Below are 24,942 nucleotides of genomic sequence, written 5' to 3'. Positions count from 1 at the left end.
ATTGACCCTCGACCTTGGGTAGAATGGGTAGGGACTTGGGAGATGTAATATTAATGGCATTCATTGGCTGGTTTCCCATATCAACGCACATGGCCAAAGAGGACTAATAATAATATATTTTCTCGTGAAAGAGTTTATTGTTTTTCGACGTATGTTTCTTTCTACGACTTTAAGGACATTAACATCAGTAACAAATCATACAAATAGTTCGTAAATACACTGGTAAGTGACGTTATGGTACATGCAATTTAGCATCGCATCGGAGGCATCATACATTTGAGCTGATGTAGCATGGTAGCAGAGACTCTTCACTTGGTAGCAGTTCACTTGGACTTGTGTAAAATTCGTCAAGTCTCATCAGAAATCAAGCCAACCCTATAGATCTGTGTAGCAGTTAAGCATAGCTGCTAGTGCGTAATTCTGTAAGTTAAATACTTGCACACGTTTCCCCGAGTGTAAGAAAAAGTCAAACTGTAAACGCATGCTAGGAAAGACGACATAATCGACAGGAATAGGGCACTGCATTCTTTTAACATTAATCATTGATACTGTAATTCTGGAGCTGTGTAAACGACTACTATCTGCGACTATTTGGGAATTATTTCATATCAAGTTGCTACTATTTTGATTGAGCAAAAAACAAACTTTCCCAAAGTAAAGCACAGCCCTTGTCACGTAGGCTACTTGTTAGCCAAGGGCCATGTAAACAGTGTATGGAGATGGATAAGGCTTCTACTAACTAGCACGCTAATGTAACCAACCTGGCAAACTAAACATAATGTTCTTCGCTGAGGGGATTTTTCTTATCTTGCTCACTAGCAGACATTTAGATAATGCCTCTGACATACATAAGTGACATACACAAGTGGACAGAGCCATATAAAATATGGTGTTACAGTTGTTTAGAAGTAGGATAGGCTAGGCTACTGTTTGATAGCACAGTGGTAGGCATTGTTATTGCAGTGCACCAGAGATTTTTTTTAGGAATCTAAACTGTCTCTGAGTGCACGTGAATGATTTCTTCTTTGCCGTCCATGGCATGTGAATGGAGGGGGTGGAAGAGAACGGATCCTTCGGGGAAAAAAGTGCGCCAGACAGGGTTTATTATGGTCAGATTCTATAGGCCTACGGCTCTGATTATGGTTATTATAAGGGTGCACTGTGTAGGATGGTGACCAGAGTAGGTATTGCAATTAACTTATGCTTGTCATTGAAACAGTGCTGCCTATTGTCAAAATCTTTTCATGAATATGTACTAAATAATAAAATAATATTTACTAGTAGGACTATGTACAGTATGGTAAGTTGTCAAAATGTCAATTTCTGGAAATCCTAAATGGCAGACAATGGAGAAGATCCCCCTTTTCATGTATGGAAAGTCATTTTTTTCCGGTCATGGTGGTATTCATGAAGAAGGTGAAATTTCTGACTGGGAAGCATGAATTCTGGAAATAAACTACCAAAAATATTACACAGTGCACCTTTAAGTAGCTGCTTGCAGTTTTATGAAACAGAGCTGTTTAGACTGCCAGGGCCGCTGCTACACATAAGGAGAGTATGCAGAGTGCTTAGGGCACCAACCACTTTGCCCCCAAAATTGGGGCCTCTTAGATTGAGATTGACTAAAAAACGTCATGAAAAAATATTGAATTACATTACAAAACATATATTTATTAGTTAGTAGATTATTATTATTATTATTTAATTATGAGTGGGGGCTCCTGACCAGGTATGCTTAGGGCCTCCAAAACCTTAGTAGCGGCCCTGTCTAGCACTTTATTCCGATCTTTCACATAGTATTTCCTACAAGTGCTGAAGAACATGTTGCACTCAGACAGATAATGACGCACAGCCCGAAATGGATAGGATTAGATTTAAAATACAAATCCTAGTTCAAGACTTAAAACAATTTTAAACTGTTCAGTGACTGACTTGAACATGCAAATGATGCTTGATGATCAGTCTAGCTTTTGTTCAGTTTCGCCATCCCTAGTGCTTAACCTTGTGCCCAAAGTCAGACCCTGTAACATGTACAATGTCTGGGAGAGAAAAGTTGTGGTGATTAAAAAAAATGTGTGGTTATTATAAATGAGTTGTAGTGATTGGGTTCAGAAAATTATAATATTGCTCCATAAACATTGAAATACAAGGAACATCTCGTGCTGTTTTGCAGATAAGGTGCTGCACAGTTGTATGTGAGGAAACGTGCAAAATGGCAGAGCTGGTCTCTTATCAGCGTTCGTTTGAAAAACCTACATCTGCAAATCTGCCTGCATCACCGCTCAGGACTTATGGTAAGGATGGTGTTATTCGGATATATTCAGTTTAAGCCTATCGAAGCTGTTGTCTTACACAACTTTAGCTTGCCAGTTTGAGTGGATTCTTAGAATGGAGATACATTGTTTTTGAAAAGATTTAGAGGCGAGCTAGGAATGAACATTAGGGATGGCACAAACCGCACCGAAAACCGAAACCGTACAATTCACACACATACCGAACCGAACCGTGCAATCCGTGGCAAACCGCAATTCATGTACTGACCAGAAAAATATTTAAAACAGAGATTCTAGGAGTATCTTATCCAGTCTCTCTGATTAAAACATTAGCGTATGAGACCAATCAGAGGATGACACAATTAAAATCACACCATTTTCACATTATAAGCCTACACAAACCATATGTAGGATATTTAAGTTAGTGATAAGTCCAATTCTATTAGCCAATTGAAAGAGAGCATTTGGAACGCTCAGACAGCGCTCATCAGCTGACGACAGTTTAAATGCAAGCGCAGGTTAGCACAAGAGGCAGTTCTCAGACACATGCAGAAGGTCAAATTCAACTTTCGCATCATCACTTTATAACTGCAGTTATGTAAATATTGTTTAACATTCCCAGTGCACCATTTATCATGAACTAAAAAAAAGAACCGTAGAGAACCGAAAACCGTGACCTTGACACCGTGATATGAACCGAACCGTGAATTTTGTGAACCGTACCACCCCTAATGAACATTATTTATTAATTCATTAATCATTAGGTGGCTGACATTAGCAGTTGATGTAATGAGTATGGGCAGTGTTTCCCCTCTGAATTTCCCAGTGGGGTCAATGGGGTCTGTAGGAATATAGGGTGAATATGTCTAAATACTTAACCCCTTAAGATACCCCTGTTATAAATTAGCTGTTACCAGAATGGCAATGACAAAGTCGTAATGTAGTACTAAAGTACTAAAATACTATGGTAGTTTTTTCAGTGACTATTATAACGTTTCAGTGGCGAGACGGTGTGTGTTACAGCAGAAAGCTGTTGCCCGGGGGCTGTTTACGGCCTGTGAGGCAGTCTTATCTGGCCCCCGATAAAATTTTAATATTATACAGCAGAGATGTGGACTTGTGACTTGTGACTTGGACTGACTTGTGACTTGAGTCACAAATGACTCGACTTGAGACTTGACTTGCCAATATTAGGAATGACTTGTGACTTGACTCGACTTGTACGCTATTGACTCGAGACTTGACTTGACTTGACAGTTTTAGCTTGCAATGACTTGCAATAGCATTCCAAGTCAGAATTTTTTTTTTTTTGCATTTTTGTGTGAAAAAATACATGAAAGAAAGAAAAACTAAAAGATTTCCCTTAAACAGTACCAGTAGGCCTAGTATTTTTGTTTAGAACTCCTTACAAAAAATGTCCATGGTTTTACTGTAGTAACCATGGTCTTTCTAAGTACTCTGAACCATCCATAGTATCACTATGGCTTATCCATGTTTTTTTTAGTAACCATGAAAACCGTGGTTCCTGACTAACCATGGATCATGGTTATTCATGGTTTTCATGTTTTTTCAGCATGGTTTGTGTCCACGGTGTAACCATAGTCACAAACCATACTCGAAAAACATGGTTCATTGTGGGTTGCATGGTCACCAAAAAACATGAAAACTTGTTTGCAGCCCTGGTGTAATGGTTAGGGAGATGGACTGAAGATCACAAAGTTGCAGGTTTGAATCCCACCATTAAGCCCACCTCTCCCTACACCTCCATCCTTGACTGAAGTGCCCTTGAGCAAGGCACCTAACCCCACATTGCTCCAAGGACTGTCACCAATATGTGCGTTGGATAAAAGAAGCGGCAACTAAGTGTAATTTAATGAATAATTATAAACCGTGGTAAAATCATGGTTAGTTTTATAGTTAAACGTAGTCGAACCAAAAAAAAGGCCGAACCATACTAAAAAAAACCATGAAATCATGGTATACCACAGAGCATGGCAACCCGACCGAGGCCCGACGGGCCGGGTCGGAACCCGACGGGCCGGGCCGGACTCGGACAAAAAAAATAGAATATCTGTCGGACTCGGGTCGGACTCGGACTTGAAGCAAACAGACATTGTGAAAAGTGTAAGCAACCAGAGGAAACGTTTCAGTTCATGCAAACGGCAGTTTTGTGATTAAAAAATAAGTAATTGAATATGCATGAATGAAAATGTTGGTAGGCTACTCGTGCCACTGCCAGTGATTATTATTGGCTGTATGCACGCGCCACTTACCAGTGGCAACATGGACGCTCACTCCCAGTCGGCCGAGCAGGAATGCCGAGTCAACTTGCTTGACAACAAGCGCCAAATCAACAGTCTTTTGTTGTAGGCCTAGTGTAGGCCATGTTTTAGCATGCCTTCGATGCTGTCTTAAATGTTGAACATAAAATGACGAAGTTTGTCACTGCATTGCTCGCCAAGGATTAGCCTACATTTCCAGCATGGGGTACCAAGGAGCATAATATGGATTAAAGAAGACGCACACGCTACGTGGAGTTGCCTAAGGTAGGGGCAGAGAGGTTTCCTGTTACTATTTTGTCCGCTGTGACATTTCATGTCCTTCACGTAGGTTCTTAATTCTTGTCACTTTTACTGTACAGTTGTAACTATGCGCGTGCAACCTTTCCTGATTTTATATCGACCGCATGGACATCAGGGGAAATGACATTATCTTGGAGGGCCGAACAGGCTACTGTTCTTCGGGGTGAACTTATAGCCCATCCTTCTTAACGACAAGGAGTGGCATCTCCACGGGGTTGGCTGGGATTTATTTGCACTAACAGTAACGTAACAAATGCTTCCATAGCCGCGCTGACTGCATCCAAAACGTATTCGTTAGTTTTCGCCTTTCTTATCCTCTCACGCCCCTCCCATGCATTTGATCACCGCACCCAACATCTCTGGTCTAACCGAAAGAAACATAAGGTGCGCTGTCACATGTGTATGTGCGCGCGCATGTGTGTTTATACTTACTATGCGTGCATAACTAAATTAGGCTACTGCTAATTGCCTCATCCTAACGTCTTTGCCTATCCTGGCTATTTATCATGTGCTATGTTGAGTATGGAGGAGCCCACATAGAAAATCTTGCTTGCGCACAGGTTCTGTTGTTATTACAGTGGTCTCGGGCTTCGGACGGGTTCGGACACAAACATTTTAATTAGTCTCGGGCTCGGGTCGGGGTCGATCACTTTTCTGTCGGCTGAGGGCCGGGCTCGGACAGAAAACACCGGCCCGAGCCACACTCTAGTATACCATGGTCGATTTTCGTAAGGGACATGGCTGGCGAAGGGGGACATGCAAAGCAGTGTGGAGAGGTAATGACTTTATGACCAAGAGTAATTGTCAATATTGCACATAGAATTCAAGGTGACTTGTTAAGGACTTGGAAGAAATAAGACTTGGACTTGGACTTGACTTGGCTTTGGCACGACTTGGACTTGGACTTGACTTGGTCAAATGTGTCGTAACTTGTGACTTGACTTGGACTTGATTGGAAGGACTTGAGACTTACTTGCGACTTGCAAATTAGTGACTTGGTCCCATCTCTGTTATGCAGTTCCACATGAAATATGACATGTTTTGTAAAGCAATGTCAGAAACTACATTTGCAATAAAATTAAGTTATATTTCCAGGGGACCTAGTGAAGGTGGGGTAAGTTATGTTGTTGTAGGCCTAAATTGCAGGGATAAATCCTGGTTTGTGTTCTTACGGCCTTGGAGGACTTTCTTGGACATTTGAAGTGGCCCTTCGAATGAAAAAGGTTCCTCACCCATGGGCTACAGGAACAGTCCACCATGTTTCCAGACTGAACTATGCTCTACTCTAAACTGAGACGAGCTGATGTGTACCTCTTTCGTTTTTATGCGTGCCCACAGTCAGCCTGCAGTCAGTAGAGCATTGGAGTTGGAGTCAGTGGAGTTTGTTAGCATTTAGCGCTATATGAAAGGTGCAATAACACTTCTGGAGCACTTTGACAGCACATTGACATCTCAATATAGGGCCCATTTTTATTTGCATAGAAAATTGCCACATTTCTTTTTGTGCAACTACTCTTGGTAACTAGTCATGCAAATTTATTGAAAGAGGGAAAAGATTGGGCTGGCCTTTAGCACAGATCAGAACAAAAAACACTGTCTGGCACGGTGATCGTCTGCCCTGTAGATAAATTGAGATAAATTGTGGATAAATTGCCCTAATTGAGTCTCCTTGTCAAGTCTCTCTCCCGGTCAATGGTGAATGGTGCCCCAATTTTCTTAGGATTGGAAGGTAATCTTTGGCTGGCTGTATCCTGCACAAGTTGTTTTTTTTATTTCACTTGTTAGCTATACATTTTCAAGTGCTTGTATTTTACCATCAGACTTTTTTTTTTTTTGAATAATGTTTATTGAAGGAAATAGACGTTTTACAAGATTTCAATATACCACATATTCCTTCGTATTTTGTTTAAGTTTTATACATAAGGAACAACAAAACAATCCCAGCCAACCCCCCACCCCAAACAAAATGCAACTGGAAGAACACAAGGAGAGAGAGCGAGAGAGAGAGAGAGAGAGAGAGAGAAAGAGAGAGAGAGAGAGAGAGAGAGAGAGAGAGCAAAAAGAGCCAGCTAACTAAAATAAGGTATAGAGGTAGGACAGTGAAAAGACTGTGACAATGAGAAAAAGAGAATAAGGAGAGCTCAGGAGCTAGGAGTCAGTGGCCTGCGTTTCTGACCATTTATCAAGTAGTGGCTGCCAGGTTTTAGAGAATGCTCTTTCCCTGCCTGTGTTGCTGTAGTGCAACCGTTCTAAATGCAACACACTACCCAAATCTCTAAGCCATTGTTGGAACTGAGGTTACCATCAGACTTAGATGTTTCTTTACAGTCATAGGTAAGTGAAGAGTTTTAGAAACAGTTCAATCATGCTTTGTCAACACTCTTCACACCGTTTCAAAGGAAATTCTTCTTTTCACTGATGTTTTAGAGAGCCTTTTCAAGTCGGTTTAATTGTCAATTTCTTTACATGCACTGGTTATACAAAGAATTTGAAATTACGTTTCTTACTTTCCCACGCAGACGATGAGTGCGTTTTAATATGCGACCTTGCCTCCTCCACTTGCGCTTGTCTCCTCGTCCCGCCTCCTGGCCCCTCCTCCGTGGAGAAAATGATAAAGTTTCCCAGCTGTCAGCCTAGCCACAACAACTTTTGAGGGACTGTTTTTCATTCACCATCCCAATTGCAAATGAGATTTTGCAAGATATTGAATAATAATGCTGTTGTCAGTGATGTCATCATGACGAGAAGCAAGTGGAGGAGGCAAGGTTGCATATTGCAACGCACTCATAGACATAACTTACTTTAGGTATGGACATAGACAGTATAGACAGGGTGCGATTTGTAGAGGGGGATGGAGGGGATTGTCCCCCCTTCTGGTTTTTTATAATCACTACTTTTTGTATATAATTTTACAAAACAGTTTAATGAAATTCCATCGATATTGCTTAAAATCTGAAACAACCCCTCCTTCCGGTTTTTCGACAAATCGCACCCAGATTATAGACATCATTGACAGTACACATACAGACTAACTGATGCCAATTTCAATGACACAGATTGATCTCCTTTTTGGAGTGCAGTGTTATGTCCCATACTCTATGTCCATACTTATTATGAAATATCATATTGTAAAGTTAGCAAGCTTTCTGCCCCAGGTCCCACACCACCTCGCGCTGTGCCTGTGGTTGAGGAACTGACGCCTACTCTGATGCAGCACAATCAGCAGCAGCTCAAGCAGCTCCTGTCAAAGTGCAGGAATGGAGTGTGGCTGTCCAAGATTCCTGAGCTTTACCTAAAAGCTTTTAAGGAGGACATGCATCCTGCTGCTGTGAAGGACTTGGTAAATTGGACGGACATCTGCTGTGTAAGATAAATCCTTTTTTGTCTTGTAGAAAAGATGAGAGTGTAACTGATTTGAACAGACATGGAGTCTAATTTCTCAATGGTGTGACTAAACTAAAAACTCAAAGACTCCTTTGCATTGTATATTTTCCATGGACTGAAGGGTAACATAACTTTGAAAGGGTGTGTCGCAGTTTTGCGAAATGGGTTGGGTTTCTTAAATCATCAGGGTGGATGTAAATGTAATTTGCCACAGTCTTGTGTAGCTCGGGGGCCGTATGGGCGGGATAAATGGTTGTCTGTCTGTCAGAATGCCTCTGCACTCAACGCCACACAATAGGATGGTGCAAACAACCAATCACAGTGAATCCCCATACAACAGGGATGGGCAACTTTCATGATTTTCATCGCCACTTTCGGAGGGCCACATAACCACGGACCTGACTGCAATTTGCAGAGTTCGAAATGCAGTTGGTTGCTCACTGACTGCCGATATTGTTGGGAAGGAATAGGAGTGTTTTCTATTGCCCAACAGTGTAATTACAACAGATGAATTTAGTAGTGGTTTAAAATAATCTTGTCATTATCATTTTTTAAGTTATGTTTTATCTAAGGGCCACACTGAGTGAGGAGGAGGGCCACATGTGGCCCCAGGGCCTCCAGCTGCCCATCCCTGCCATACAACCAACTAGGGTGTGGTAGAGATTGAGGCTACCTAGCTGTTACATTTCCAAATTCTCCTGTGTTCATTGCATTGTTGATTTCCAGCATCAGATTCCCAGTCCCTCCAGCCCAGACCCAGCAAGATCGCATACAGACGGCTGTTTGCACACATAACCCACCCAGGCTCAGTCGCACAGATGGCCGCCATATTTCATAGAAAATTTTGTAACTCCTGTCGAAGCAAACCACACGCCCATTTGATTGGTTATCAGACCATCTAATTTGTATGATGTTCTGTCGTCACTAGGTAGCCCGGCCTGGGATCCGCTCCTCACGATTTGATTGCCCAGGTCTTATGTCGATTTTCAGCCTTGCTAAACAACCACAGGTTTCTAGACTGTCCCCGGGAGCAAATTTAATTTGCGGCCACTAGGGGTGTCTAGATTTCTAGGCCGAGAAGGACTTTCTTTCCTCAAGCAATTTGCTTATTAAACTCCTCCTAATGATTTGGACTGAACTGACACACATGCGTACACACACCTTTCTTCTGCACACTTTCTTCGACCGGCCATTTCATCACATGGGTCATGAAAGTGTTTGTACTGTAGGATGTTTATGACAAATATATATCCTTGTATATAATAAAATATAATTATTTATCATCACTATGCAGTATCATCAAAACCATTTGGTTTTTATAACTTGTAACAAACCAAACCGTTTGAAAATTGATTAAGATTTGAGGGAGTTACGGTCGTCTCTACCAACACAATGTAAGGGGTGAAGGCAGCTGTCTGAGGTAAGATCGCCGCCATGTGCGGATGGATGAGACATCTAGTTTTATATGGTATATAGATCTATGGTAGCACATAACATTTGTAAGGCCGATTCCTAATGCAGATATAGTTTATTGTGTATTATTGTACTGGCAGAACACTCTGAGTTGTGGTTAACTTCCTTTGCAATGCATATCATTGACCTCACATGAATTCAATGTTTTCCAAAGGTTGAGAAGCCTGGAACGAGTCAGATAGTGGATCGACTTGTGTACCCCGCCATAAACATGCCTGTAAAGCCAGTTTCTGTGGTCCCTCCACATCCACTCGGCATCAGCCCTCAAAAATCAACACCCGCCTCAACACAAACCAGTCCCATCCCTCCCATAACCAAGCCTTGTGCACCACAAACCAGTCCCATCCCTCCCCTAACCAAGCCTTGTGCACCACAAGCCAGGCCCTGCGCAACACAAACCAGTCCTATGGCTCCCCTAACCAAGTCTTGTGCACCACAAGCCAGTACCCGCCCAACACAAACCAGTCCCATCCCTCCCCTTACCAAGCCTCGTGCACCACAAGCCAGTACCCGCCCAACACAAACCAGTCCCATCCCTCCCCTTACCAAGCCTCGTGCACCACAAACCAGTCCTATGCCTCCCCAAACCAGGCCTCACACACCACCAACCAGTCCCATCCCTCCCCAAACCAGCACACCACAACCCAAGCCCTGTCCACCTCTAAGGAAACCCTTGACCCCTAGTCAAAAGGCTCCACCCCTGCCCACTCCTCCTCATAGCCCGGTGATCATAAGTGCAGATGACAAGCAGAAGCTGCGGGTTTTGCTAGAGAAACATAGTGGTGGATTGTGGGCTGACTCGCTACCTACACTCTTTCAGGTTGGTCATTCTTTGCACAAGTTTTTTTTCAGCCATATGCATTTCGGTTGTTGTAAGTAATGATTGCCACTACTGTAAATAAAAGCCATTAATGAGCTAAACATGCAAGATGGCTTCTAGCTTAATTCACTGCCTAACTTAAGTTGTCTCCACTTTTTAAATTTTCATTCCAGAAAACCTTTGAGAGTACACTACCATCACAAGTGATGGAAGACCTGTCTGTCCTGAGTGACTCCTGCGTCGTTGAGTACCCAACTCCCACTAAGGATAAGGCTATCCTGTACCCCATCGCTATAATGGAAGATGACACTCCCCAGACGCCTGTGGTCCTCCCCCACCAGCGCATTGCAACCCCACTGGCACCCCCTTTGTCCCCTCCTGATGAGGACAACTTGTCAGTGCTGGTTGTAGAGGCCCTCTCTACAAACAGTCTAGTGATCAGGTAATGCCAGCAACACTCATTTATTTCATCCATTCTTCCTCTGCTCCACCGAAGGGATATAGTTATTATAGGAGAAATCCAATGTAAAATGGCTTAAAGTGTTAAAACATGATGCTGAGGGCTAACTCTGGCCACATACTTCAACTCCATACGTGCCCTGCATTCAGAATTCCAAGCGCTAGTCAGAATTTCAAGAGCAAGTTAAAATGTGGCTTCTTTTGCGATGGGTCGGCACCGAACCAGCCATTGTAATAAATCTCTACTTTCCACCCATTTAAGGCGCTCAAAGTTGCTTAAAACTTCATTCTGTAAAGACGCGGGGTTGTTGACATGTAAAACAAGGCATAGAGAACTTTGGTAGTGTACTGTTTAGAAACAAGGTCATTCTTACAGTTGCAACCTGGTAAGGGAGAGAAACGGCAGTAGTCATTGAGGCATGATGGACTTCTCCCTTTTTACAGGTACAATGATGGATTGTTTCAAGCATGATTGCACAATATCCATGACCAATTAGTGCACACACTGGAGCTAGCTGATAGGCAAACTTTTGAAATCATGTGCCCGAGATGTCATCAGGACCTGCAGCTTACCCTAGTACACTTAGCTTTTTTAATAACATTGACATCTTCAGAAACAAAGAAAAGATTATCTTCTGTGTAATCATTCTGTGATGGTGTAGTCTTGAACTCGCATGGAAAGACTTCAACTCATTAATGAGGGTGTTACTCACGCATTCAACTGAAGGGGACTTGAGTATTTAAAAAAATGTCATATTACATATTTGAAAGATTTCTGCAGGTTGTAACCAACAGTTCTTTGACAGGCTTCTTCTCTATTCTACTTTCTCTGGTCCGGTGTCCTAAGGGGGCGCGTCCCTCTCCTTCTTTTTCTGTGGCGTTTAAAGGGGGATTCATACTTGTCGTGACTGGCGCTACCCTCCTTCATACTTCACTCGCGACCTCACTCGCGACCTCACTCGCGCCGTCACGTGACCCAAAATGACGTCACACGCCATGGCGCGAGCTGCCGTGGCGCGACGTCGTGCACCCCACATTTTTTGTAACTTGTCGTGCGCCACCAGCGACCACGCAGGTAGGCAGACAAAGCAGGAGTTGCTACTGTAGGCTACTACAGAATGGATCCTGCATCATTTTGAGGATAATAAAATGTCCTAGAGAGTTATTTTATCTTCTCTCTTAAATGTTGTTCAGTGAAACAATTGTTTAATTTGTTCAGAAGCACGTTGTGTTTGGCGATCTATTTATAAATTCTGCCGCCAGAACAATGCTCTCACATGATCTTAGAATGATCTGGCAATGTAGGCTACAACAAAAAATATATGTTTCAATGTGGTAAGTCACAAGTCAGACGTTCAGTAGCCCTACAGCAGCCGTGTTTGGCTTTCTATTTTATACATCCGTAGAACTCACGCTGCGAGTTGCGAAAGATACTGCCGTTTCTCTCATGAACAGCAGAGGGCACTTCCGACAATGCGAGCGAAAGCCGCTTTTGAAGTATGAATAGTCTGTCGCAAGTGATGACGTCATTAATGGTTCTCGCGCCACACGCGCCAAAGTGCGCACGTGAAGTATGCAGAGCCCTTTAGGGTGGCTTGTTCTGGCGTATAATACTGCCATCTACAGTGCTAAGGGAACTCCATTCAACCTCAGCCTCTGCTGGTCTCCCAGAAAAAACTCACATGGATCCTGGAACAGGAGACTCCTGAGTCGTCCCTACCTTATCAATCGTTTGTGATTGGACATCTGCAATAAGGATGCTGAACAGAAGGGGCCTTTCAGCCCTGCACTTCAATCGTATCAATGCACCATCTTTCCCCACCTCTTCTACTTTTTTTTTCTTTTTCTGGAGGCGCATTCATGCGTCTATGGAAACCTGTTGCGCTGTGAAGTGAAGTCTGTACAGGCCATGTTGGTTCAGTTGATAAAACTCTGTGAGATGACTGATATCCTGTTGAGTACTGTGGGATAAGTAATTAGATCATTACTTGTTTTTTGTATTTTTTACAATTTTTTGTAAGATTGAAAAGCAAATGCAGACTTTAAGCGGAGCAGCCAAGGAGGCAGCCAAACAATTCTGCAGCGCCATGGCAACCAAAAAAACCCCAAAAATGTATAACTGAATGTTCTTTGTGAACATTGCAGGTATGTTGGTCCTGGTTACTCTGAGGCTTTGGCAGACATGGAAGACTCCATGAAGAAGTTCTATGATGACAAGCTACAGAGTGGGGCTCCCTGTGTGCTCCTCCCCAAGAATCTGTATGCTGTGCTAAAAGAGGAAGGTGGGGTGCTGCGGGCCCAGTTGTGTGAGGTTATGGACAAGAATGTAAAGGTAAGACAATAAAAGATCCAGTTTCTTAATCCGTTGCCAATAGTTGTTCTTAATGAGTGTAATGTACTCTATTTGCTTTGCTTATGAATTTGTCTAATGGTGGTTGGTGTCTTTCCCAGGTGTATTTTGTGGATTATGGATTCAGTGGTGTGGTGGGCAAAGCCAAAGTTAAACGACTCGATGAGCAGTTTCTCCGCCTCCCCTTCCAGATCTCCACCTGCAAGCTTGCTGGTAGGTTCCTTCTGTATTTGACAGTACCCTCTTATAGCCCCACATCAATGTTGTAATTCAGTATTTGCTATTTATTTACTGATACTTTTTATAACATGGTCCAACCAAGCCACTTAAGAAAATAACTTTGCATTGTTTCATACAGCGTATAGCCCTCTTTTAGACGGACCACTTAATGCGACTGCAGTTAGGATGACACATGCCAGGTGTTAAACTGGAAGATTAAACCCAAAGAAAACTGTGTATACTAATTGTTGTTCTGTTTGCTGTACTTATGTAATTACCGGTATTACCTCCGCCAAGTACAGTAGGTTATGTTTTCGGTTGCGTTGGTTTGTCTATTTGTTTGTCTGCCTGTCTGCCTGTCTGTCTGTCTGCCTGTCTGTCAGCAGGATAACAAAAAAAAAATGAACGGATTTGGATGAAACTTAGTGGAGTTGTTGGAAATGACTAACGGAACAAGTGATTCAATTTTGGTGGTTATCCGGATCACGATCTGGAACCAGGATTTAAAAAAAAAGATTCCTCTGCATTGCGGGATAGGATGAATTCCAGTTTCTAACTCCACAAAAACATGGCAGAAAGACTTGAAAAAATTAGGGTGTAACATAGTCAAATGTTCTATCACACAGCTTACTTTGCGGAGGTCTGCAGTCTCTGAGTGCATTTCTAGTTGTTTAATGAAAATCACTTGCAGTATAGTCAGATAGATCACATTGGTTTTACCATCTTCATTGACTGCACTAATGTTACTAATAATTCATTGTATGTCTTTCAGGTCTGAGTGACTTCCATACAAAATCAGCTGTTCTGAAGGTCTTGGAGTCAAAGGCCTGTAGCCATATCCTCTCGGCTGAAGTGGTTGAGAGGGGTGAAGTTCCAGTGGTGGTTCTGTACAACACGTCTCAGGCAGGACACGTCAACATCAACGCCATGTGTCTGCAGGCTCTGCAGGACACTTCCCTGTCCAACCCTCTAACGGTTAGATTTTTTTGAGTTCCTTGAAATGGCCCCTAGAATATAGTCCAGTTAGTGGGAAATAAAAGAAAATGTGAAGTAGGTTAGAACATTTTATTGCTAATTTAGGTGGCATAGTTTAAGAATGTGACTGGTGCAGGTGCACCCTTGAGCATTTTTTCATCGCATCACGTTTCAATGACATCATAAGCCATGCTGATGGAAAACCAGCTGAATTTCCTTATATGCAAACACATCATGTTTTGTATCCAATTACACTTGTGTCGTACTCAGCAACAAGTAATATAATGATATATTAATGAAATATGATTTAGTAATTTCATAATAATATAATGTATTACAATATTGTTTAATAATGTGATCTATTTAAAATTATTAGATTAATTTTTCTAATCTAGATTAATCTCACTGTAATTATGAAATTAATCTAGATTAATCTAGATTAATCTATATCAAAATGGCTCATTCAGAATAGGCACGCTAGCGAAATAATGACGGAAAAAAAACCTAGGGGGTTTCTTAAGATGGCGCATTAGACCAGAGCTCATCTCTTTTTTCCAAAATGCATCTCATCATCAAAAAAATGGTTGATATTTGGTGATGAAAAAAATATCACTGCAATATTTGAAAAGTGTTTCGAATATGTTAGGAAGCATTTACCGTTATAATATACTGACATTTCAAAATGAACAGTGCTATAAATTGTAGAGGCAAATACAGATAAATCTATCAAACATTTAGACTATTTAAACAAAATGACCTCAACAATTCAGCATTTCTAATGGGCAGAGAGAGAGAGAGAGAGAGAGAGAGAGAGAGAGAGAGAGAGAATGAATCTGCCACTGACTGTTAAAAAGGGCAGCGGCTCCTTTAGAGAGGGAGGAGCTGCGCAGCAGGTAGGCTACAGCAAAGTCAGAGCCAGGCTACTAGATTTCTAGAGCTAGTTCTAGACCCTAAAGCACTGGCCCACATCGATTTGGCCTAAACCTGACAGTTGTTCTCTGCGTTAGAATGCCAGCGGAGTTACAACTCCAAATGAATTCAGTTTGCAAAAAAAAAAGTCAAGCGCGACAACCGCGAGGTTGGCTATATCAAGCGCAAAACCGCGAGGTGTATTACCGTCTGACATGAGTCGCAAATGCGCGATCATAACACAAACATTCAGCGAGAGTAGATATTGACAGTTTCAGTTTGACAATCTTCAAAATGTATATCACACGGAATGTTTTGCAATTATGGTACAGGCAAGATCTCTGGAACAGGACTGTTGTTTGTGTTCCATGCAATGCGTGAGGAAATGTAGGCTATGTACACAATATGGTACACAATAATGTCTGCTTCACCTCAAACAATAACGTCTCTCTACCACTTATGAAAAAGCACTAAAACAACACCTACCACGGCAGAGAGATTCATGTTTACAGCATGCAAACACTGTTCATATTTAGTAGGTCTGCTGCTGAGCAACAGGTGGAGAGGCGAAGCGACTGGAGGGCAGTCTGAAAGCGTCTGTCAATCGAACGCTATGGTGATGCGCATCCCCAAACCCCAAATCCATATTTTGAGAATAGATTAACGTGCGATATTTTCTTTGTCGCGCGATAAGAGTCTCACATTATCGCAGCAGTTTAACGCCGATAACGGCCCACCACTAAAAATTATATAAATGGCCAGTAAATGACTGCTTTTTTGGGCAGTCATGGGTGAGCGGTTAGGGCGTCAGACTTGCATCCCAGAGGTTGCCGGTTCAACTCCCGACCCGCCAGGTTGGTGGGGGGAGTAATCAACCAGTGCTCTCCCCCATCCTCCTCCATGACTGAGGTACCCTGAGCATGGTACCGTCCCACCGCACTGCTCCCCATGGGGCGCCACTGAGGGCTGCCCCCTTGCACGGGTGAGGCATAAATGCAATTTCGTTGTGTGCAGTGTTCACTTGTGTGCTGTGGAGTGCTGTGTCACAATGACAATGGGAGTTGGAGTTTCCCAATGGGCTTTCACCTTCACTTTTCACTTTTCAGTAAAATACTTCAATGTAATGCATTCTTGAGCTTTCTTAAAAAAAAATGCCCTTTGCTCTTATAATCACCTAATGACATATTTTTGCAGCATCAGTTAGGTTTGGAAAAATACCATGGCATGTTTCAAAGGCAAGAATCAAAGCTCTCAATGGATGAAAACGGCACGTTCCTGTGTGCCTTCTTTGTCGTTTGCTTGATTCTGTGTTGTAGGTATAGCTTCAAATGTAACAGTAACAATAGGTACAGGGCTTAGCTGTTTGACCTACAGCCAAGGCCAATGTTTGCTTTCTTTCACCCCTTTTTACTTGAAGCACTTAAATGATATTACCAATAGACAGTATACTTCTACCCTACTTAACGCTTACGTAGCCCCTTAATGCGCGCCGTACCTCCAGTGGCACGCTGTAATAGTCATTCAAATGTAACTACCATAGCACTACAATACTATGACACAACACAGGCCCTTTAGTAATGCACCACGACTTGGTCATTACCATACTGGTTACAACAAATTTATAGAGCCGCGTCTTAAGGGGTTAAGGCTCCAGTAGACTGATATTTACATTTGTAATTTTGTTGAACAAGAACATGTCTTCATTATTTGTGTGTCACAGGTGAATAGCGTTTACTTGAATGTGGCAGTGACACGAGTGTGCCCAGATGGAACGCTTTTTTGCCAGGTTCCTTGCTGTGGTCTTTCCAGACTTAAATGTCTTTCCGAGAAGATTGAGTCCAAGGTATCCAAGGTAAAACTAAGTTTTTTTCTTCTAATGACCCAGAATCAAATTTACAGTTAAAATTATTTTAGGCCTCCATGAAGTTAGACATCACTCTTGGTTTCTCCATGAAAAATTGCCATCAACAACATGTTTTCGTTATTCTGGACCAAATACAAGGTAATCTTATTCACCCATGACCCGGGTTCGATTCCCGGCCCGGGTCCTTTGCCGACCCCTCCCCGTCTCTCTCACAATTCGCTTCCTGTCCACCTCTCACACTGTCCTATCAAATTAAGTCGATAGAGTGTCCATACTATTTATACCAGCTAGAACTGAAGGAATGGGGCAAAATCTCTCAGGGAACCTGTGTCTACTAGGTAAGTAATTATTACATAGTTTGTCAGTTGTGGCTTAGAAAGGGTAGACTATTGACTGTTGATGACGTGGGGGTAATCATTCTTCAAATGCCATTTTAACCCCTTTTTTGTTTAGACTCAGTGTTATAACAGCCTAATTAAACTCATTGTACATTGACTGTTTTTCTAGAATACCAGAAACTTGTTGGTAAAGGTAATTTCCTCTGAGAAATCAAGAGAAAGGTCTAATCTCACGAGGGGGGCTAATGATTTTGACCTGGACTGTAAGGCATATGAAATGGTCTAGTAGACGTATTGCTGGTTGACTACTGTTTTCAAGTTTCTGTCTGTTGGGGTACCCACAATTATTTATGTGTATTTATGTTTTAGGAAAGCACAGAGTTGCGAGTCACAAAGCCGTTCCAGGGGAAGATCTGTCTGGCATGCTTTGAAGGAAAATGGTCTCGGGTGGAGGTAAAAGAACATGGCTCCTTTGCAATGCTCGGTTTTTTTATTAATCAGAAAATGTACATGCACATTAATAGTGTCACATACCAGTCCTAAATATAAAAAATAGAACTATCGGGTCCATTGACTCAACAAGCTGTGAAGTCACCAGTGATTATCGTTCCACCAATGTTGAAATGCAACTAGAGGCAGTTGAGTTTTCCATTTCAACTCCCCAGCAGCCCATTCTATAGGCTACACAGAGAGCAAGAGGCTAAAAACAGACAAGATATTGGATATCATATGAGTCAAGAAATGAATGAATGAAATGAAATATGATATTCAGCCAATACCGTATATTAATATTATAATGACTGGCTATATAATAACTTAAATCATATGTTCTATTATGAAACAATTGGGTTCTATTAAATTATGTAGTTGTTTCTTACTGGATGAGAGATGTTGTTCAATGAGAATAGGCCAGAACATCCCAACTCATAGAACGATTGGGCTTTTTAGTTTTTACAGCTTGTAATAAATCCTTCCATGATAAAACATTCTTGTGCATTGATACCATTGTTACCATTGACATTGCATTAAGACTATTTAGTACCACGGTAATCAATACACTCCCTCATTCTGAAGAAAAGGGTCTTAAAATCAGCCTGGATTATTGAATTCTGAACATACCACAACCACAAGAAAGTACATTTTACATTTTCTGTCCGAAACTTTTTGGTATGTGCCCATGAGCTGTTGACTGTGTTTTCCTCAAAATAAGACATGAGAAGTCCTCAAAATCACTGTTATAGAAAAACATATTTTTGTTATAGTGCGATCACAGAAGGTGGCTTGACACAGATTGCCTTCAACAATGTTCCGGTGCATTAACTCTAATTCAACTCAATTTTGATTTAGAATTGCACAGTTATATGAATTCAATAAAATCACTGTAAGAGCTTTTTATTCATGGGACACTGACTAAGAATAAAGGTTGAAAATTAACATGAATATCCTTTATACTTAAATTTAGGTTACCAAAACACACAGTGCATGTATGGTGGACATTCGGTTTGTCGATTTGGGTCATGAAGCCTCAGTGAAGGTGACAGAGCTTCGAGAGATCCCTCCTGTGCTCTTGCCCGAGGCCATCGTCATTCCCTTCCAGGTCAGTCAAAAGCATGGGAACTCAATTCATGTGCCATATACTGTAGATGCCTCTCAGACCCCTCCCTGTGGTAGAGACAAGTATTGCACAGAGAAATATTTTCAACTCCATTTACTGGTTCCTGAAATAAGTTCTGTAGAATTGCACTCAGATTTGTAAGCCGTCATAAAATCACAGTAACATGTGGGTGTCAGACTAACATTGTTTCCTTCTCAATGGATTTTCCTGTCAACTCTTGTTTAAAGGCCTTGCGGTGTGCCTTGGAGGAGCTGACTGACCAGCCTGCATGGACTGCTGAATGCTACCTGTGGCTCTGCCATAATGTTGTCAACATGGCTGACTGTAGTATGAAGGTACATGCAGATGACATCATACAGTAGTAATTAATTTGTCCGTTCATGGCGAAAAGCGCATATGGATTTGCACCTGGGAATTTATTTTATTTTTCTCTTCCAGATAACAAAGATGGCCAAAAACAAGCCTGTGCACATCTACTTGTATTCCTCCAAAGGCTGCCATGAGTTGCGTGACAGCATTAACCACCAGCTGCTGAACTTTGCCAGAGGCGACGATATCGCCCTGCAGTTAAAGCGCTCTGCCAGCCGACTGGCTTCTGGAGATGCTACACCTCTCCCTGTTGCCATGGAGAACTCCGCCTTACCCCTGATGCTACCCCTCCCAAACGTGGGCCAGACAGCTGATGTTTTTGTGCCCGTGGCCTGCCACCCTGGACACTTTGTGGTCCAGCTGCGTGAGGACCTCTCCAATTTGACCACAATGATGGGCGAGATGGTTGCGCACTACAAAAGTGTTCAGTCTGATGAGGCAGTCACTGTGGAGAAGAACCTGATATGTGCTGCCATGGTGGAAATGGGGTAAGTTGAGTTCCTCTCACATACACATACTGTACATTTTATACAAAAATACTGCACTCAATTAAACTGTGAGTTTGCAAACCCTGAGACTAATTTGCAAGTCCTATACGTTTTCCAAGACCAGTCTTCTCTTATACTTTTGTGCAAATGTTTGTGCGTATTCTAATTGCATATGTGTAGCTCTATAGAGTTTGAACCATCACAGTTTTCACAGATTTGACTGCCATGGAAATAATGCAACCATTTTGTGCATCCGCAGCTGGTACCGTGTGCTAATCAAGGGTGTGCTAACCCAAGAACTGGTTCGTGTCTATGAGCTGGATTATGGAAGCCACCACCTGGTGTCCAGCAAACATCTCCGACCTCTCGTTGACAAGTTCAGACAGCTTCCTTTCCAGGCCATCATTGCTGAGCTGGCAGGTAGGAGTGTTATGATTTCAGATAAGTGGCTTTGAATTTTGAAATGGGTATTTTGCCTTGTTTTGTTATTTATATATTGTAAAACATTATTGGCCATGGCTGAGGGGTAGGGGTTTGCCAGGGGTTTGGAGTTTTTCAGCTGTTGAGAAAATAAAAACCACCAACCTCTGTGCCTGTGCAAACACATGAACAGAGGGCCATTTGAAAAGTTGGTCTCTACATGGTATCATATGAACATGCTGCATCACATGTGCACACCAGCTAGGACCCACAACCAGAGCCATACAACTCTATAATATATCAATCGTGAACACCGTCAGACATTGACTTCTCTGCACTAAATTAACGTTTAGAATTGTATGAGAATAGCAGTCATAGGCTACATTGGGATTTTATTCTCCAATGTAAAACTTTGCACTGCACACACCCATGCCATCAGGAAGAGGCCCTCTCGCAGTGTCACAGTATGAAAATTTAGGCCTACAGTATAAAGAAATACTATGGAACTTTTTCATACTCATGAAATGGCTTGGAACTCAAGGTTTTGCTTGACTGGCCCGTTATGGCAAAAATTGAAATATTTCCATCTCTATCTGGTGGCCCTAGCCCGAAGCAGCACTTGCAGTTTTGTTTGTTCAGCTCTGGAAGTCTCGCGCGACACAGGAGCAGAATGAGACTCATTCCCTTTTGTTGACTAACTAAAACGGGCAGTTAGCTGATTGTAAAATATCGTACTGGCATAACCAGCGAAAATAACCAATTGGACCGCAGATAAACGATGAGCTAACTGAGATGAAAGGGGGGTTTGGACAGGCAAATAATCACTTGTGTGAACATTGGAGAAGCTCCTTCAACATGGAGAGAGCTGAACGCCAAAAGAGCAAAGATGTGGATTTTATTGTACAAGTCACTGGGATTTATGCATTAGCATTCTCAAAGCCCACGCCATCTATACCTTGTTGAGTTTACAAAGCTACATATAAATGTATACGAATTGAAATCCGATGAAAAAATATGTTGCCGATCAAAAGGAGACAAAACGTGAACTCTAGCCTGCTTATCTTGCTATTGCCTAGGCTTTGGATAAATGTCCACTTTGACTTTCAACACCCCAAGATGAAAGGCGGCTTGTCTCATCGACGTCAAACTCTTTGAACTCTTTATTAGGCTACTGTTACATCAAAATGCGATGTAGGGGGTAGATTACAGACGACATGGAGGAGGTCCCATGCCAGCGCATTGAAGCTAGAGTAGCTGCCCGGCTGCGCAGCAGAAAATCTGTTCCCGTGGACACAATTTGTAACTAGGATACTTCACTATCCCTAAAGCGACCGACTGGGGTCATTTATGACCCCAGGCACATATTTTCATACACCATTCCAGCAATTTTCATCAGAAAAACATGTCCTTCTAGGAGTTTGTCAATACATATGTTGTGCATGTTGTGAATGTGCATTTTTGTGAGATTTGGGCCATCTATGTAGGATTTATAATCAAAACACCTCTGGGGTCATTTATGACCCCGAGAGGATGCATGAGATACTCAACATTATAATGTCCATTGTTGTTGTAATTTTCAAACTCTGTTTTTTATGTTGTGTCTTTGGGCAGGCCATGGTCAGCAGACCTAAAATATTTACAATATAAACATTTATAGTATTAAAATATAATATATTATATAAATAAATAGGGCACCCCTGCGATAGCCAACGAAGCATATTGTGAGGGCACCCAGGTAGCATTTCCTCTGTTATTGCTCCATATTTGTTGATATCATGGCACAGTGGTCCTACACACATGATGAGAATATGAAATGGAAGTCATCCTGATGAACAAAGAGAGAGGAAACAAGTCATCAGTGTAGAAATCAATGGCGTTTTTAGAATTTTCCTTATTTTATGGCTATACAAAGGCTGAAGCATCAGTTGAATCATTTCTTTGCTCTAATATATGTGGAAGACACCTTTTCACAGCTACAATGTCCATAAAACGTTTCAGAGAAATTTTGAGTGTGCATAAGGTTATAGGTTTGAGACATGGTTTTGTCTATGTAAATTACCATATTCTCTGATCTTGTGATTTCATGAACCCAGAAATGTTGAGTACCCTAAAGTTTTCTTGCAGAAATGTCATCTATGGGCCTAATGGATAGAATTTAGCTTGGTTTCTCAAAGTTTCACTATGAGCAATTTCCATAATTAGCATAAATATACTGTATTATTATGGTGAGACTACTACAAGTGAATAGGCTAAAAAAATTAAATGATAGATATCACCATGAAACTTTCTCAGTTGATTACTGATGATGAGAGAAGAAAAAAATGTATTGGATGTTTTTTGTATTTTGATGATTACATATGCAAATGAGGGCATACATTATATTTAGCATATACGTATGTAAGTTTGACTATTTTTAGCAAAACAATAAAATGTTGAAATTCACATTTTTTTGCTTTAGATGAGGGACAAGTATGTGCAAGATGTAAATAAATTTGAATGAACCCCAAAAAATAATTGATATAGTGGTATTTCTATATAAACTCCTTGGGGTCATAAATGACCCCGCTCGGTCAGATTAGTCGCAAGAACAGGCCGGTCGCTTGAGGGCTATATATTCAGCTCCAACTTTATTCTTTGCTTCTATGAATCCATACTCTATAAAACTTTCTTGGTACCACCTCTTTGACTTTTTCTTTTTGACACATTACTCTGCTGTCTCTCCTACCTGTGGCGTAGCCATCTTTCCCTCAGTAAGTAGCTAGGCCGCAGCGCACGCACGAGAGGGAGTCACATGATACACTCTGTTTCCTGTGAAAACTCATTTTAGTTATCATTTTATTCCTCAATTTGTCTACGTTCAAAAAGAGAATAAATGTTAACTTAAATGTTGTTGCTTCTATGCATATATATATTCAATGCTTTGTCATTTAAAGCTTTGTTCACATGAGCTATATATGGTATTAAAATTAAACCCCTTAAAATCAAGAGGGCTTTGCGACCCTCTGTTGATTTTTGGCGACCCATAGGTTGGGAACCATTGGTGTAGAGAATAGAGATTTCACGATTGACTGTCATTATACGTCCCACTTGATAGACAAGCAGACAACATCATCATAATTTATGAACACAAGGAGAAGACAATGTTCAGCAACACTATTCTGATTGGCCAAAAAAATAATAGTAGCCTAATAATAAATAAATAGATGTGGCATCATTTTATGCCTTTGTAATGTCGTCTACCTAGACTGCCTCATCAGTAGCCTAAAATGTCAAATGTCTGGAAGTTAGTGTGCAAAAATATGAGCTCAGTCCAATATTGGGGATAATGCGGCAGATGATGAGGGCAAACAACTCATCTTGTCGAATTGGGCCCATTTAATTGCAAACATGGCTTTTCACCAGGAGAGGGCCCTGTTACTGAAACTTCAAGTACTAACCCAATTTTTGAAACAATGTGCCTAAATGGTTCAGAGCTTCAACAAAACTTAATTTGTCCATCACTACATTATATCATCAAGAAGTGCAAATGTTATGTTAATCTACAGAACTAATGGATAATTGTAATAATTTATCAACATGTATGTTGCTCATTCAGAAAATGTCTTCTTTTTCATAAATGTGTTCTAAGTACATAAACTAATATTTACGGTTTCACCCGTTTGTGTATGGAAAGTAACATTTAAAGTTATAACAAATACTTACATACTGATGGTGATAGTAAATAATGATAGTAATTATTGTAAATAACTGAAGTAATTGTGTGTTCTTTGCTGTTAATAGTTTTGTTTTCCTTTATCCTTCTCTTAATCTTAGATGTGAAGCTGCCCTCGTGGTCCGAGGATGTAGTCATGATGTTCCGTCACCACGTGGAGAGGAGGACACTGACTGCGCTGATGAAGTCAGTACAAGATGCTCCTGTGCCATGGGAGAGGAAGATAACCGTCCACCTGAGGGAGAACTCGGTGGACCGAGGAGATTTTTGGGTGCACAATGTTATGATCGACCTTGTCAGTGAGCTCGGCAAAGCAGAATGAATGTGATCTAATTCACCTCAGGGCAGCTGACAGGAGTACAAAAAGGCCATTTGGCAAAAAAGCAAATTATGTTCATGCTTCTGTTACATTGATATGTTTTTGTTTGTTCCATAATGGTCAATTGAAATGTCAGTACCTCAGTATCGTGACTAAAACTAATGCATGAAGGTTAAAACCATTCTAAGACCTTGCCTTGATGTGGCTGAATTGTTCAGGTTGCTAAGAGCACTAAAAAGCCTTTCCTGAAATGGCAAATTATGTTAATATTTCTGTTGCGTTGATATATTTTTGTTTGTTCTATATGGTCAATTGAAATGTCAATATCGCAGTACTGTGACATGAATAAAATTAATTAATGAAGGTTAAAACA

At 41.4% G+C, this 24,942-nt stretch overlaps 1 protein-coding gene across 1 annotated transcript; it reads left to right on the top strand.

The window, feature by feature from the left end:
- The first annotated feature begins 96 nt into the window (after positions 1 to 96).
- Positions 97 to 24,937, top strand: LOC134464932 (tudor domain-containing protein 7A-like). The gene is made up of 15 exons (XM_063218257.1): positions 97 to 222; positions 2,174 to 2,294; positions 8,011 to 8,219; positions 9,867 to 10,532; positions 10,706 to 10,974; positions 13,137 to 13,323; positions 13,443 to 13,554; positions 14,333 to 14,535; positions 17,165 to 17,296; positions 18,016 to 18,099; positions 19,109 to 19,243; positions 19,489 to 19,596; positions 19,700 to 20,118; positions 20,378 to 20,538; positions 24,352 to 24,937. Exons 2-15 carry the CDS (start codon positions 2,213 to 2,215, stop codon positions 24,570 to 24,572), a joined length of 2,988 nt encoding a protein of 995 aa, XP_063074327.1. The 5' UTR covers positions 97 to 222; positions 2,174 to 2,212; the 3' UTR covers positions 24,573 to 24,937.
- The last annotated feature ends 5 nt before the right edge of the window (positions 24,938 to 24,942 follow it).

This window comes from Engraulis encrasicolus, chromosome 16, assembly GCF_034702125.1.
Source record: "Engraulis encrasicolus isolate BLACKSEA-1 chromosome 16, IST_EnEncr_1.0, whole genome shotgun sequence".
NCBI classification, from domain to species: Eukaryota; Metazoa; Chordata; class Actinopteri; order Clupeiformes; family Engraulidae; genus Engraulis; species Engraulis encrasicolus.
Note: the sequence above shows the minus strand (reverse complement) of the source record. Positions and strands in the feature narration are given on the sequence as shown.

Excerpts from the sequence above, each read along its gene's own strand:
- LOC134464932 (XM_063218257.1), top strand. The coding sequence starts at position 2,213 with ATGGCAGAGCTGGTCTCTTATCAGCGTTCGTTTGAAAAACCTACATCT. Across the intron at positions 10,533-10,705 it reads CGCTACCTACACTCTTTCAG|AAAACCTTTGAGAGTACACT; the intron begins GTTGGTCATTCT and ends TTTTCATTCCAG. Across the intron at positions 18,100-19,108 it reads GAAAATGGTCTCGGGTGGAG|GTTACCAAAACACACAGTGC; the intron begins GTAAAAGAACAT and ends ACTTAAATTTAG.